The sequence below is a fragment of the Stegodyphus dumicola genome, chromosome 2 (assembly GCF_044657685.1).
Source record: "Stegodyphus dumicola isolate Sdum_Otavi_A_Nest chromosome 2, ASM4465768v1".
Taxonomy (NCBI): domain Eukaryota; kingdom Metazoa; phylum Arthropoda; class Arachnida; order Araneae; family Eresidae; genus Stegodyphus; species Stegodyphus dumicola.
In genome coordinates, this window is record NC_140769.1 from 52,257,876 (window position 1) to 52,273,979 (window position 16,104).

General features: G+C 32.7%; 1 protein-coding gene across 2 annotated transcripts in view; it reads left to right on the forward strand.

The window, feature by feature from the left end:
* LOC118203430 (agrin-like) overlaps positions 1 to 16,104 on the forward strand; it is a 686,914-nt gene that overhangs the window by 556,162 nt on the left and 114,648 nt on the right. For both annotated transcript variants that reach the window (XM_085810654.1, XM_085810655.1), the window contains exons 11-13: positions 157 to 300; positions 2,116 to 2,358; positions 6,053 to 6,226. In XM_085810654.1, coding sequence (XP_085666780.1) covers positions 157 to 300; positions 2,116 to 2,358; positions 6,053 to 6,226 — 561 coding nt within the window. The remainder of the gene's footprint in view (positions 1 to 156; positions 301 to 2,115; positions 2,359 to 6,052; positions 6,227 to 16,104) is intronic.

Below are 16,104 nucleotides of genomic sequence, written 5' to 3' on the forward strand. Positions count from 1 at the left end.
ACAATATCTAGTTTGTACTTATAAAATCACTAAAGTTATGAGTTAAGATTTAATATATATTACAGAGAAATATTATGCCTAATAGAGATGATAATATAAATTATAATCTGAATTTTTAATGCTTTTGATAATATTTATCAACACATTTCCTCCTAGCTTGTGATTGCAATATGCAAGGTTCTGCCCGTGACGATTGTGAGCAAATGACTGGACGATGTGTGTGTAAACATGGAATTCTGGGAATGAAATGTGACATTTGTCCGGAAGGCACAGTTTTGGGACCAGATGGTTGTATGGATGGTAAGTTAAGTCAATTCATTTCATTTATAATTCAATAATCATTACTTCAGTTGTAAGTAATTTAAAGTCATACAATTTTAAATGACATTAATAGAACAATTTTTATAGCAAATATTTTCGAAGATTTATATTCTAATCCTCAGTTATACACTGACTACCAATAAGTATTTGGACACCTGTGATAGAAAAGAAAAACTAACTTTATTCAAAATCAATAGTTGTTAGAGCCTCCACGAGAGGTAATTACAGAGTGGACCCTCCGGGGCATACTTTCCACAAGTCTTTGTATGACAGCTAATGGTATTTTCTTCCACTCGGCTTGGGGAAGACATAGGAGTTCCTTTACCGATTTCGCACGGGTAGTGCACCCCTGAATTCGGCGATGCAACTCGTCTCAGAGATTCTCGATAGGGTTCAGGTCTGGACTCTGGGCAGGCCAGTCCATTCGATGAACTCCATTGACACCATACCAAGCCTTGGTTAACGTCGAAACATGACAACTGGCATTGTCGTCCTGAAAGTAACACGGGTCCAACCCGTAAAACTGCCACAACGTAGGAAGCACATTGTCATCCAAAATAGTGCAGCAGGCATCGGAGTTGAGCTTATCATGAATGGCGACCAAGGGTCCTAGCCCATACCAGGAGAAACAACTCCAGACCATAATTCCACCTTCGCTGAACTTGACTGTTGGCACAATGCATTCTGGCAGGAGACGTTCTCCAGGTAGACGCCAGACCCAGACCCTGCCATCCTAACGGTAAAGGGTGAACCTTGATTCGTCACTCCAAAGAACCCGTTTCCACTGATCTACGGTCCAATTTAGATGTGCTTTGCACCACATTAACCGAGCAGCGTGGTTGGACTTTTGTGATCAAAGGCTTATGGGCAGCAGCACGACCATGGAAACCAAGCAGATGTGCTTCCTTACGGATGGTATTCATTGAAACAATACTCCCGGAATGCCTGTTGAAACTCCTCGCGGATGAGGGCCATCGGTTGGGTGCAGTTCTTCCGAATTTCTCTAGACAGCACTCGTCGGTCCCTATCTCCCAGTTTCGTTGGTCTGCCGACTCGGGGCGCATTCCGACAATCACCGCTCACCTTCCACTTCTTAATCACATAGGCCATTGTCGATTTTGGGTACTTCAGATCGCTAGATATGTCCCTTAAGGATCGGCCACATTTGTGATACCCGATAATTATACCTTTCTCGAAATCAGAGATGTCCGAATTGCGAGGCATTTTGCATGCGACTAAAGCCGATGCTGTTTCCTACACGATATATACAGGCGGAGTCCTTGACGTACCTTAGGATCGCAGATATCGTCATTTGCATAGGTGTCCAAATACTTATTGGTAGTCAGTGTAGTACTGTCTTGTCAGAATTCGTGTATATATATGTGTGTATATGATGTATCATGATTGAACAGTAAAACATTCTTTTATTCAAACGTTTAGGGGGTAATTAATATTTTATTCGGTAGTATATAAAAATAGTATATTGTTGCAACTTTCGCTAAAAATGATGCTAGAAAACTCTCCAGAAGACAACACCTTTGTGTTTGTTTTTCTCTTTATTTATGGAATATAAAAAATTAAAATGCGCTATAAAACATTTAATACGATATTCTTCATATTTTGTTAAAACATTATTATACTTTTACGTTAGTTAGATATAAATTCATTTTTATTATCATGTCCAATACACGTTTTCAATAGTTCATATTAAATGAAATTTCATAGAAAATACAACTCTGTCTAATAAAACCCTCAGTAGAAGAATTTGCTTCATTTTTACTCTCTTTTTTCCAGAATCACTAGCACAGTCTTATCCTGGGTCATGCTCTCAACTTCACTGCAAATTTGGTGCTATCTGCAAGGAATCTGGAGGAAGATCGCAGTGTTTTTGCGAGATCTCTTGTCCCCCAATATCCGCCCCAGCACCAGTTTGCGGATCAGATGGAAATACTTATGTCACAAATTGCCAGATGAGCCTCTTCAGCTGTCGCTACCAGAAGCCAATCACTGTCAGACAACAAGGACCATGCAAACCCGGTATGGTATAATGTACTTCTTGCTCTTAAAAGAAATAATTTTCTTACATCTCTCTCTCTCTCTCTCTCTCTTTATATATATATATATATATATATACATTTCGTATTCTACTATTTACACTCAGTATGTTTCTTATTTACATCAGTATGTTTCCTTCTATATGTAAAGACGGAATGTTTAAATCATTAATGATGTGAAGTTCATATAGTTTCCGTTAATAAAATTATAGATTTGAGAACTATGCTGGTGTAGTAGAAGAAATAAAATGTTTCCGTTGAATGCAGAACAACAATTCTTAAAAGGACATATAAGGAGTTAAAGCAAATAACTCCTCAAGCATACCTTGAAATCATTTACTCACTCTGTGTTTTTCTATTAATATTAAGCTTTACATAATACTAAGTAAATTAATGGATGATTTGAAAAAAGTTAAATTGCCTGTGATGTACAAAAGATAATGTTATATAATAATTTGTATAGGCGATTACAAAATATGCAGTTCATGATCACTTTCATTATCCTGGACAGAAAATATTAGTACAATGTGTGATCACAGTGAACTGTGATGGTATGACAATTTCTTTTCTTTTAATTAATTATAATGCAAACTAAACCTGCTCTCTTAATGTTCCTTGACTTAGCAATCACTTAGCAATTTGGTATTAATGCATACCAAAATATTGTAAGGAATATGTTAATTTTATTAATAGTTAAATTTTAAGTTCCTTTCCTGTCAAATTCTTAACTTCAACTTACTACTTCCGGCCAGAACGTAGTTTTGGAATCATTCTGAATACTTAATGAGAAGAGGTACTTAAACCGCAAAGTCTGCTTGCTGAGTTAGAGAGAATCAGAGTTTTTGATTTGCGCGCGTCTGCCTTTTGGCTACTCTCTCTCAAAGCTGTTATTACGCTCGGCCGTACTCAGGCTCTTGATAAGCTTTGTAGTCAAATAGAGTTAAGGGGCCAACTCGATTAGAATCTTGATAGCTTCGGCTATATCTCTTTAGTTAATCTTAGTTTTAGTTTATTTCTTAGTCTCTTAAGTTCAAGCCCAAGTTTCGGCTTTTATTGTACACTCCAAGATGGAGTTTTGTTAAATCTTATTGGAATAATAAAGGGTTAGTTACCCTTCCATATTGTTGCTTCTTATTACACGAACTCAAGCGATTATTCGCTAACTAGTTCTTAAGATTCGTCACTTTCTGCAGTAACTGAAAAATGTACTATTGAGAGTCGTGCAATATCATAGACACTTCTACTAAGTTTTCCGTTCTAATAGACCGGCTCACATTCAAAAAGATTGAATCTCAGGCATGTATACAGGTCAAACGTGTTGAATAATACTTTCATTTTCAAAGCATTTATCTTCCAGATAGAATCAACAAGATCAAACATTAACGGCCATAAGAGAAAATTGCTTGTTTCTAGAAACCTTATGTGGGAAAGAAAGATATCACGGATGCACTGATAAAGAACCTATATCTCAAATATTCAGCATTTGACTCAAAGCAACTATGTATCTGAATATTTTTTAAACATAATAGTGGGCTATGGATTCATCAGTTTCTCATTTCATTATATATAAACCTAAACTCTTTTAGTTTGGTAACATAGAGAATAATCATTACACACACACACACACACACAAAATGAGTTTCAGAGACTTGGAATTACTTGTTTCACACATATTCAGTTTAAATAGGAAAGAAACAGATAACCTTTGAAGTATCTTGTCTGTTAGAGGCACAACAATATGTTATAAAATATATACATTATAACTTTCTCAAAATCATTTTTCAAGATGGTGTAAAAACAAATATTAAAGATTTTTGTACTAGTTCGGTAGATAGTTGGTGCTATACGAAAAATTGCTTTTCTAAGTGAAGAGATTCCTTCGTGGAAGACTTCCTAAACATTGCACAAATGATAACCAGGATTTGGAGTGGTTGATAAGAACACTTGATGAAAAATCAAAAATATAATTCATTCGTCTACGCGGGAGGGTTCTAAAGACATGTTTATAGCCATGGAAAAACTACGATAAGCACACAAAAACAATCAGCAACACAGCCTTCAGGCTGTCAGGCTGTAACGGTGAAAATAGCTTCACGGCAAAGCACTGAAAGTACAGCTTCCGACTCCATCCATCGCTCTCGAGCTAATCTGAACTCAAAGCACTACTACTGAACTCAACATACTCCAAGATACTCTATGATACACTGCTACTCTGCTTGTAGACGGGGTATTTATAGCTTTTGTCCTGTCTTCGAGAACATTCTGGGAAAAACCGGTAAGAATTCGTTCTAGAATGCTCTCGCTCCGTCTATAGCATATCGCCAATTTTGTCCCCCAAAATGATTTGGCAAACTGGCAACCCTGCCTTTCCTTGCCACTTTCTGACAACTTTAAACCCGCCTTGTGAGGAAGCTGTTTTACCGCTGCGGGGATTTTTCGTCACAATATTACAATATTCAAATACTGAAATTCAGCATAACAGCATTCAGATATAAAAATAAAGAGCTACTTATTTATTTTATATAATAATTTTTTTAAATATCGATTGCTTGAAATATAGGATTATATAATGTATTTCAATTTTATAGTAAAATCTGAAAGTTGGGAATCAGACTATGCACTGAAACTCTTCATTAATTTAAATACTCGTCATTAATTTTTTATATAAAGCATGCTTAATTTTGGAAATAGTAATCTTACTGAATAAACAAAAGTTGCTGTTTATTTTCTTTACAAGCGTAAAATTGTCTGCCCAAATGTTCGCCATACGGCAGATTAAAATATATTGAAAGAATGCTTCGTAATAAAATTTCATAGCAAAAGCAAAAATTAACTTTAATAACATTTTTGACATACAATATATATTTCCAAATATTGCTTTAACAATAACATTTCTTATTAAAGACTTTATTTAGCAATTTATTATTTAATTGTTTTCATCTGCTAAAGGTCTGCTCACATCTTTTGATCTTGTCGGTCGTAAATTGTGTATTTAAAATTTAATTTATAAATGAGAATACTTGAAATTATAATTTTAAAAAAAATCTTATATACTGCAGGAAATAAATAAATGTTTTTAATTTCTTTTATTATTTGCATCTCATGGCAAAGTAGAATGTTATTATAAAAATTTTATATTTTATTGTATTTTACTCTACAGCTGTTTATTTTCCTAAGTTAAAAGCATGTTTCGTTAATTCGATAAACACTGTTTTTCTTCAGTGTTAGTCAAATTAAATTGAGGCAAGAGGCAATCTTATTTTGTCAAATATTTAGTACCTAAAACCGTATCGATTTCGAGTGTGATCAGATACGAACCCTGTTTTTCCAGAAGTAAAAAACTTTTTCCAAAGTTTTTGACAAAACCTTCCCTCCTGAAGAAGAGAAACCTGTGTCTAGTTTCTCGAAATCGGTAGATTTTTATTTTAAATATATATTAAAGTAAGAGTGCATTTTCCCCTCATTAAAATTTTTCATTGGTGTCTTTCTTTACCTTTTCAAATTAAAAGCGTTTGAAATTTTATAGGACTGTAAGATATTATAATCTTTTGCAACAGTAACAACAAACGAAACAATCTCAATTATATTAATTCTACTACTTCAATTTAGAAGCTGTCACCATTCATATATAGATCTGCATGGAATGTTTTCGTCATATTTCCTTCCTTTTTTTGCAGGTGGCATAATAATTGGTGCTGAAGACGTCTCTCCCACCGCGGGCCCTGTCAGAAGATCAACTGTGCAGAAAACCACACTTGATCAGTATGAATCTAAATCTACTAGGGATGTTAGCCATTCAGAACAGTTTTATCTCAGCACTGGCCCAACAACATCAAAGACACCAATAGACAGTAAGTAAAAGAATTTAAATATTACCTCTTCCTTTTTTTATTACTGATACAATGGGTTATAAAAATTCTGATCTGGGAAGTAAAATTCACATGCAGAAATATCACGATGTGCACTACAATCTTCAACTCATGACAAACGAAAGAATCTTACAAGGTATTTCTCCCGTCTAGCATGCCTTCGTTGTGTAATGGTCAGCACGCTCGACGTGTATTCGAGAGGGCCGAGATTTGAATCCCTGCGAGGGCATTGCTGATTTTTCATGTCTCTCGCACCAAAAAATCCTAATAACTCTACAGTGGCGCCCGAGCTAAAAAAAAAGGTGGTAGATGATGATTTTCCATCACCAAGATTTGGTGACTGGGTCCCCAAATCCCCAGTCGCCCTTTAAAAGGGAGAGTATATAAGGTATTTTTCCCGCCTTCTTAGCATGCCTTCGTGGTGTAATGGTCAACACGCTCTGTGCGTTTTCGAGAGATCAGAGGTTCGAGTCGCAGCGAGGGCATTGCTCATTTTTCATCTCTCCTGCTTTCAAAAAATACCTAATGTCTCTACAGTCTCAAAGCATGAGGAAACATCATTAAAAAGGAAAAACTTTGAAAAGTTTCCATTGTAACAATAGTTTATTATTCAATTAAATTTACTGAAAGCGCTGTTGAAAATTTATTCCAAAACTCAGATTTTTTTTGTGCTTTATTTCCAGACCTTATTTCAATTTATTTTATATAATGTTTTAATTAGGCTTATGTTTCGTTTTAATATCAGTAGCAATCACGAGCATAAGACGCAGTCGCTACGCAAACCGATATATATTTAAACTAAATATGTTCATGCATGCGGTCTGTTTGGCGAAACTTGTCTTACGGTTTTATTTCTATGTGTAAATCCGTTATTGCTTAATAACAGGATCGGAAGTATGTGGATTACAATTATAAAAACGTTAACGCAATTATTAGTGACACTATCAACATATAGCTTACTAAATCGATTGGTTAGGCTGCTTTCTGAATATTTTTAGACGCGCAGTTTTCTGCCTGCTATTCAAGCTAATACTTAGAATCTGTGTGTGCCAATGATGAGCGCACCATCTGCAGTCGGTTAATTAACTCATAAAAGTCAACATTAACTTTTAGAAGGAATAAAAGTTTCACAATGCTGCAAAAAAAGGAACATATCTTCTCCGAAAAATAAATTTTTAATTTAAAGATATTACTTAATTATTTATATGTTGTCTGACAGAATAATCAGTTCAAATAAAGCATAATTTAAAATTTAATTTAGAGCGACAAACGCTGTGCACAAACCCCAAAAACGTAAATAAACTATTGTACAACCGTGTACTATTTTCTTGTGTTTAGAAATGGAAATTTGTAAGGCACAAAATAAAATTTTAATACAGTTTTTGTACTAAAATCCGATTAACGGATTTCTTTTAGGTAATTAATACTGAATTTATTTTTATCATTTATTTAAAGAAATTATAGTATTTTTCTTTATGCACAAAACGGATTTGCAAAATCTTTTCTTATGAATAACGATATTTTTAGTCAGCGTAATTAATTATATTCCTGAAAGCTTATAAAAATTTTAATTTTAGTCTTCCGCAACGGGAATTATAAGAAGTAGAATAATTACTGTATTTATAAAGAATTATCTAGTAATAATTTTTAACTTTGTTAATTTTGTTACAAAAATTAATTTCAACAGGAGGCAAAAAGAATAAAATATAATCCAGTCTCCTTCCTACCCACTGTCAGGAGAAATTCTTAAACCCATATTCTTTTCTCCATACCTTTACAAAGCTAGCGGCATTAATTAAAAAATAAAGGACCTAAGGTTAAAATAAAGGACAGGTTACCTAATTAAAAACGCATATGAATAAAAATATCGTTTTTAGTCCAAAGGTGTGGTAGCCAAGAAGGTTTATTGATTTCACAACGGCATTTTTTGGCGTTTCACTATAAACGGCGAATTACTTTTTAAATTGTTGCCACCAAGTATTGTCGCTCTGTGTTATATTAAAAGAAAATAAAGAAAGAAAAATCTACATGAATATTTGTATGTTTTCGTATTGTGAAAACAAAACGTTACCTAGAGCATTCAAATGTTGAATAACGTAACCCTGCACCCAAACATGGGCACCTGGAAACCCAAATTTTGCATATCAAATTTGTTTTGTTTGTAAACCTTTAACGAATTTTCTACTAGCAAACTCCACAGTTTCAAAGCGAGTACAGGAAACACATTTTTATCTCCAGCGTGCGAGATTGTCTATAGGAAATTCTAAAGTTATGCTGTTTTTAAATATTTTGCGATATTGCTGTTGAATTGAATTTTATGTAGTTTAGGTGCGAAGAACATGATATTTAATAAATAAAGTTGACGCACAAAACATTAAAAAAAGTTAATATAAAATATGAACGCTTTCAGATTTCATATTTTTTTTATTATTCATTTTGAGGAAATTTTCTGAAGTTCCTTAATTCATATTTGAAACTGATTGACAAGGAAAGATCTCGGATTTCCAGACATTTTTCACGAATCTGCCAGGAGTGCAAAGATAAGTGAATAAAACAGCAAATGTGGTCACACAGCAAACTAATTACAGTACTGTTTTTTAGTGGTCGAACAGAGCCGGTGATTATATCAACTATTGAAGCAATAGCACTGCACTACATGACACACACTACCTCACAGGTGTATTTCTTATCACAAAATTACCTCGTAAATCACAAAACATTATATATGATCTGTGATTACAAATATTAAAGACTTACGCTTCACTTTGTAAATGAGCGATTGTTTATTGTCCATGTACTATAAGCTTCTCTCCTTCCAGCATGCCTTCGTGGTGTAACGGCAGCATACTCGGCGCGCATTTGAGAGATGTCCCGACCAGGGCATTTTACATTTTTATGTCTCCTGCTTCTAAACAACCTACAGTACAAAGCGAGATCGCACGTTGTTTCATTCACGTAATTACGCACTTCTGAAAACAGTATGGGAAATGTCATCGGGAGATCGAATATCTTATTAGTCAATTAACAATATATATTTTTAATTAACAATCCAGAAGCTTTTAATATAATAATAATTTTAAAAAATCGTACTGGTTGAAATTTCCTCATTACAATTGTTAAGAAATGTACCATTTAAAAAAATTTAAATATTTGTTTAACTTTTAGACTAAACGTTGACTGCTGATATAACTCGAAATGCATAACCTTCATAGAAACTATTGCAATTAAAGATTACTTATTTTACTCTTTTAATAATTAACAGTACATTTAAATAAGAGGATATTCCATTATTTTCTTATAAACATTATTTGTCCAACTTTTTAATCGAACTGCATGAAATTATGAGGTTTTTTATAATTTCATAAGCTTTTACTTTTTTTCTTCTTTTAATTTTTTAAGAAAATTTAGTAATTACTAGGAAGTTTGTTAAAAAAGGAACTTTAGAATTATTTCGAAAATTTTGAAAGGAATACTAATTCAGAAGTCAAACAACAAATATGGACGATTATTTAAATTTCATATTGGATAGGAAATTTAAATTTCATATTCATTAATCTAGAGAGATTGTGTCTTAATTAATTGAAAGGAATGTTAATGAGCTTGTATTATATAGAAAAATGTTCTATATATATAATTGTAAAGTTATATTTTCTGGAAGTTATTGAAAAAGTAGTCAAAAGGAATTTATTATTATATGTCAGAACTTCTTTAAATGCAATTTGTAAATTATGCACAAGTGTTACATCTGATAATATGTAACACTTATGTAACAATATGTAACTTTTTAAATTATACAGACCTAGAATTAAAGAATGGAATAACTGTATTTAATAAAATAGTGTCACATTTATTCCATTAATTAATTATATTTAATTAATTTATTTATAAGATATTGTTTGTAATGCCTTATGTTAAATAAAATAGCTAAAAGGATTTTAAAAATTTATATTCGCAGCTAATTTCGCTAAAATATTACCGTATTTCAGCAGTATATTCATTTTAACGCTAGGTTTTAAAAATTTTAAGAATAATCCCTTTCCTCTAACGTTAGTTTTCACTTCTGAAGACTAGTTTATTGGTAAATTGTATTCCCTTGATTATTTTTATTCAATACATTCAGCTTGTATTTGCGTTTTTGTATTAGCATTTTAGCCATTTAATTTGACACGGCATTTATTATTGAAATGCATTTTCTGCAGATTCTTAGTCAATTTACGTAGACGTGGCGGGTGTTACCTTACTTATGAAATTTTCCAAACTCGGGATGTCACCTTACTTTTATTATTTGCGTTCCCCTCATTGTAGCCTTATGTGCTGCTGATGTGTTCGATCTTTCAAAATCCGGGTCTCCCGTTCATACCCTTCTCCTTCACTCCTCCAGTCCATTCTGGGAATGGTGGTGAAAGCTCACTCATGTTAAGTGTCCCTGGGATTAACATTATCAGATCAATATCAATCAGCTATTGCAATGTTAAGACTACAATGTATTCTTATTGTAATGTAGGTTTTGAATAATATTGTGGTAGCTACCAGTAGTTTACTATGTTCATACAACGTTAATTATGTTTCTTACCGTAACTATATTCTTAGAAAATTAATAATAATTTTTCCTCTCGATTTTCAGAATATATAGCTAGCTAAAAAAAAGAAGAAAATAAGCAAGAAAATGCGGTGCCATATTTAGGAATTGGATAGATGAGAAAAATCTCACCCAAACATTAATTCCATGAATTTTTAATTGGTATTCAATTGGATATCCTGCTAGTAATGTTACAGATATTTAACTTCGGGACGGGATAACAGTTTCAGAGTATATTACAAAAAAAAAAAAAAAAAAAAAATCATTTGACAATGAAGAATAAAAACAATCTGAAAAATCTGAAATTATCTGTGTATTTTCATTAAAAACGAGTTACATTTGAAAAAGAATAAAATATGATTTATCAATTCATATTGTAACGTGCATATAGGTTCGTAAAGATTGAATGCTCTCAGAACCGATGATAGCTTTATAAAATTTATTTTATCAAAAGAAACACTTCACAATTCTGGAACTACCGCTCAGAAATTGATGCTCCCCCCGATCTTATTATAGTTTTTTCCCCGGTCGCCGACAAATAATTTTTTGCATAAAATTTAGTATTTTTTTAAATTTAAGACTGTTTAATGTTATGATATTTGATTCTTGCGATTTCATTAATAAAATATTTGACTAAATTATGAATAACATTTTAAGAAACTAAATGTAGGATGATAAAATTGCATAAAGCAATGAGCACAGTGTCAAAGCTATTTAAAGCAATATATGCAAGTCATCCTAAGCTAAAATATCGGGTAACATTTTCCTCAGTTAAGTTATATATCTTTTATGAACGGAATATTCAGAAAGAAATGCAATTCAAATAAATAAAATCTTGGAAAATTTATATTAATAAATATATTTAAAATGCTCAGTTTGAATGAATAAATAGAAAATTTGAAGAGAAAATGCAACACAAAAAATTAAAATAAAAGTCTAAAAATTTAAAAATTACCTAAAATAATAACTGTGACCAAAAAAATTATAAAGAAAACTATTTGAAAAAAAAATGATGCATCTTATATTTAAACTACGCAGTTCGAATGGGTAAATAGACATTTTTAAAACAGTTATTTGAAAGAAACCATGCAACTTAAACAATTAAAATGAAATTCGAAAAAGAAAGAAAAAAATAAAATAATAACATAAAAATATAATTATTTCGAAGAAAGAACGCTGTGATTTTTTTACCTCTCACGGGAAAAGGAAATAGGATGCCGTATATTAAGAAGTCCCCAAGTGCGTTCTTGGCGCAAACTGAAAAAAAAGCGCCAACATAAATTTGTCAATTTTTCCGTAAATTTCTCCCCAAATTTTACAAAATTTCATATTTCGGCATAATTTCAGTCGTAGAATCGAAAGATGAAAAAAGAATTGGTATGTTATTTCAGAAAAAGTCAGATTTCGTGTCGAAATAACTATGTTAGAATAGAGCTATATATAAATCTAAAATATATCCTAAGTCGCGCTTTCGAGACTAGAAGAATGCAATTTGAATTTTCAAACATGTACAATGAAACAGGTACATTAAAACATGTACAGTGAAAAGGTACAGTGAAACTGATGTAATCTTACTATACTTAGAGGTACATAAACAATGAACTTAGATTTTGACTGTGCGTATGGAGACGTATACGCTTCCCCACGAATTATGCAGTTCGTTTTTTAGGTAGTGGAATATGCAGCTTTAAAACCGAATGTTTTGTTCTTCAAGTGAAAAGTATTATGATTTCATGAATTTCGTAAGTGTTCTTCAAAAGAGTTCTTGTGTTGTGATCAGCTTTACGAGGATAAATTAAAAAGTAAAGCATAAACCTTACTAGTGCGATGAACCACCTCAATCCACGTCCAAAGCGAACATTCGCCAGAAAAAGGTCATGCTGTCCCTATGGTGGGGTTTCAAAGGTGTTGTACATTTCGAGCTCTTACCAAGGAATTAAACGATTAATTCAGCCTTGTACTGTCAGCAATCGGACAAATTGAACAATGCAATCAATCAAAAGCGGCCAGAACTCGTGAATCGTAAAGGCGTTGTGTTTCACTAAGACAGCTCAACACTACACACGAAATTGGGTACCCGCCAAAAGCTGTTGGAGGCTGGTTGCGATGTGTTGCCCCACCCACCGTACTCGCCTGACCTTGCACCAATAAATTACCATTTGTTCAATAGAATTCCTTGAATCATAAAGTATTCGTTTCCGATCAGTCTATAAATCGGCACTTGGTACAGTTTTTTGCTTCTAAAGACAAGTCATTCTATCAGCGTGGAATTATGAACCTTGTTGATCGATGGAAAAAGGTCATCGAAAAAAATGGCCAATACATTGTTGATTGAATTCTTATTTTTATAGGGATAAATCACCTTTGAAAAATATAGTAAAAATTCGACATGACTTTCCAATCAACCCGATAGTTACCCTCATTCTTAATTGTGTAACCTCGTAATACGTTTTAAAAATTTGTATCCGTAAACGCAGTCGTAACATTTTTTTATGTTGTCCCCAAAACTTTAAATAAAATATCTCGGTTCATGCTGGCCTTAGTTTTTCCGCACAGACACGGTAGTGGTTAGGTGAATATACTGAGATACCGAAAGCCTCCGGTTCGGATCCCGGAGAAGGCATGGATGTAATTGTCCATCCCCTCATAGGAGGTAATGGTGGCCCACTTATTAGGTGCTCCCCAAATAAAGTGCCCACCAGCTAGTATTGGCCAACTGTAAGTCCTCTAAGTGCCCGCCAATGAGAAAAAAAAATGTTGACCTTACGAAAGTAGGTTTTTTACTTGAAAAACATCTGTTATGGAAAGTATTTTTTCACAGTGATTTTTATTTCATTTATCTAAAAAGAATGCACTCAAATTAGGCTGTTTACAGGATTTGATTGCCACTTTAGCCTGCAAGGCCCAGAGTATTAGGTAAGAAGTCCAAAATCAACCTATAACATTTCAAAACCTTACTTTTCTTTCATGGAAACAATGAAATTGACAGTTAGGGCTTCTTAAAGGACGAGGTACCTTAACCCCATATTATTGTAACGGGGATTTGGGCGTACAATCAGTCATTAAGGGGATCCTTAATTGTGCATCATTTTTGCAATGCTCTTGCTTACAAATTAAGATGTCATACTGTACATCGAATTAAAATGTCGTACTGTATATCGATTTAAAATATCGTACTTAATATTTTCAGAGCTACAGTTAAATGAGTTTAGCAAGAGCTTAGATTTAAATACATATAAAATAATATAAATTATTTAAAACCGCGAATATGAGTCAAATACATGCATCGTACTAGGAAAATGAGTTAATGCAGATTACGTTGTTCATTGGGAAGTAGATACCTTAAACAGTGAGTAATGTTTGCATCCAAACCTTCATCAGCAATGACTTCTTTTGACTTATTAATTTGCAAGATACTTCATTAGTTCAAAATATCGCAACTATACGTTTCAGAATAATTACACTTAATAACGCGTATTTTAAAATTTATATAAACCTCTAAAAGCAAAATTTAATTCCTAATCACAAAAACCTTTTGAAAAAATATGGCATAGCACTCTGAAAGGAAATGACGTAAAAAGTATGTTAAAAGCACACTCTTAAAGTTCATCTAATGAAAATCAAACTGTGAAATAGTTTTACTCACTCTTAATGCTTAATAAGACATTTAAGCTGAAAATATAAAAACAGAAGTATTGCGCTTAAAGTGTTGTTCAGAAAAACATGATGGCGATGGCAAAAATGTGTACTTCCCGGTAAAGTAATTTATCAAACGCCTTCTTTGCTCTGTTACTTAACAATAATTGCGATAATTGTTTTGTAACTCCATCCTATGTCAGGATATGGAATTGTTGTTACCAGAGGAAAGAGGTATTTTCTAATCGATGCTTTTCATTGCGTTATGGTTTAATCGATTTACTTCTGTTTTTAATGGTTATCCAACTAGACATCTGAGTGATTGCCACTGGATTCTTTTTTACACAAAGTAATGTCGTCCATTTTTAGCTTTTAAACTTAATAATCACGACAGCTACTTTGTTAATTTCTTATCTGCGAATGTCTGTGAAATACCTTAATTTACAAATCTCAGAATTCTCCCACTCTGGCGAATGAATGATTTGAAAGTTAGTCTTGAGCAGCAGTTAAAGCAATGTTAAAAAAAAATTCTTCAAATGTCCATGTAACTTATTTTAAATATTATATTATTGAATATATTTGTTCTTTAGCAAAGAAACGAATGCATTTCCAGTTTTCATCGTGGCGCCAATTTTTAAACAATAATTTAAAAAAAAACTAAATTTATGTTTTACGTTTCATTAAAAACATTTCAATTAACTGCAAATATGGAGCAAACTGAACTCCCAGAAATGAAGAATTCCTAGAAAAGACTTTTCTTAGCGAAAAGGAACCAAATTTAATTCTTCAAAACGCAGGTTTCCCACTGAAGTTGCTTATTGACTGTTTCTTTTGCTTATATGACAAAGTATATGAATGCAGAAGAAATTGTCTCTTATTTATGTTATATATGTGACAAAACTCTGAAAACAGCCATACCGACTATTTGCAGCGAACCATAGATTGCTAAATAAACTGCTTGTGTGGAGTGAACATGCAGGAAATTCGTATTATTCTTACAATTTCAAAACTATTTCGTATGAATAAATTCGTTAAAAGTAAATTATTTTGCTTACTAAAATGCAAAATATTAGGAAGTAAGAGTAGAAGACCAAAATGTGGCATTAAGCACTTTCCTCTTCGCATAAGAAAAGTAAAGATGGAATACGTCATGACGATGAATAACTGATATATTTTGGGATTTAAGGAAAGTGACATGGAAAGTAGAATAAAGTGTTATCTGTACTCCGACTTAAAGACGTTTTACTGCGTAATATACACTCATGTCCATAAATTAAGGATAATGCAAAATCAGGCAGAGTTAGAAGAAAAACAAATTTGACTTATTTGTAAAGCTTATTTATTAAACAAAAGTTAAAGAGCAAAAAAAGATGCTATATGTTTGGTATTATTAAAAAAACAGCGATTTTTTCTCCCTCGAGCAAATTACAACAAAAACCCTATTTACAATAAACCAATATTACATGGTTAGTATGATTGTTAATACATTACATGTCTCCCAGACGATGCAATACAGTCCGTACAATGCCTAGACATGCTGAGTATCATGCTGAGTACAACGCCTAGGCATGCTGATCTTAGGGTATATTACACCACTCAAAAAGTAATGCTCTCCAAAGTTCCGGTAGATATGTAGGAGGAGGTT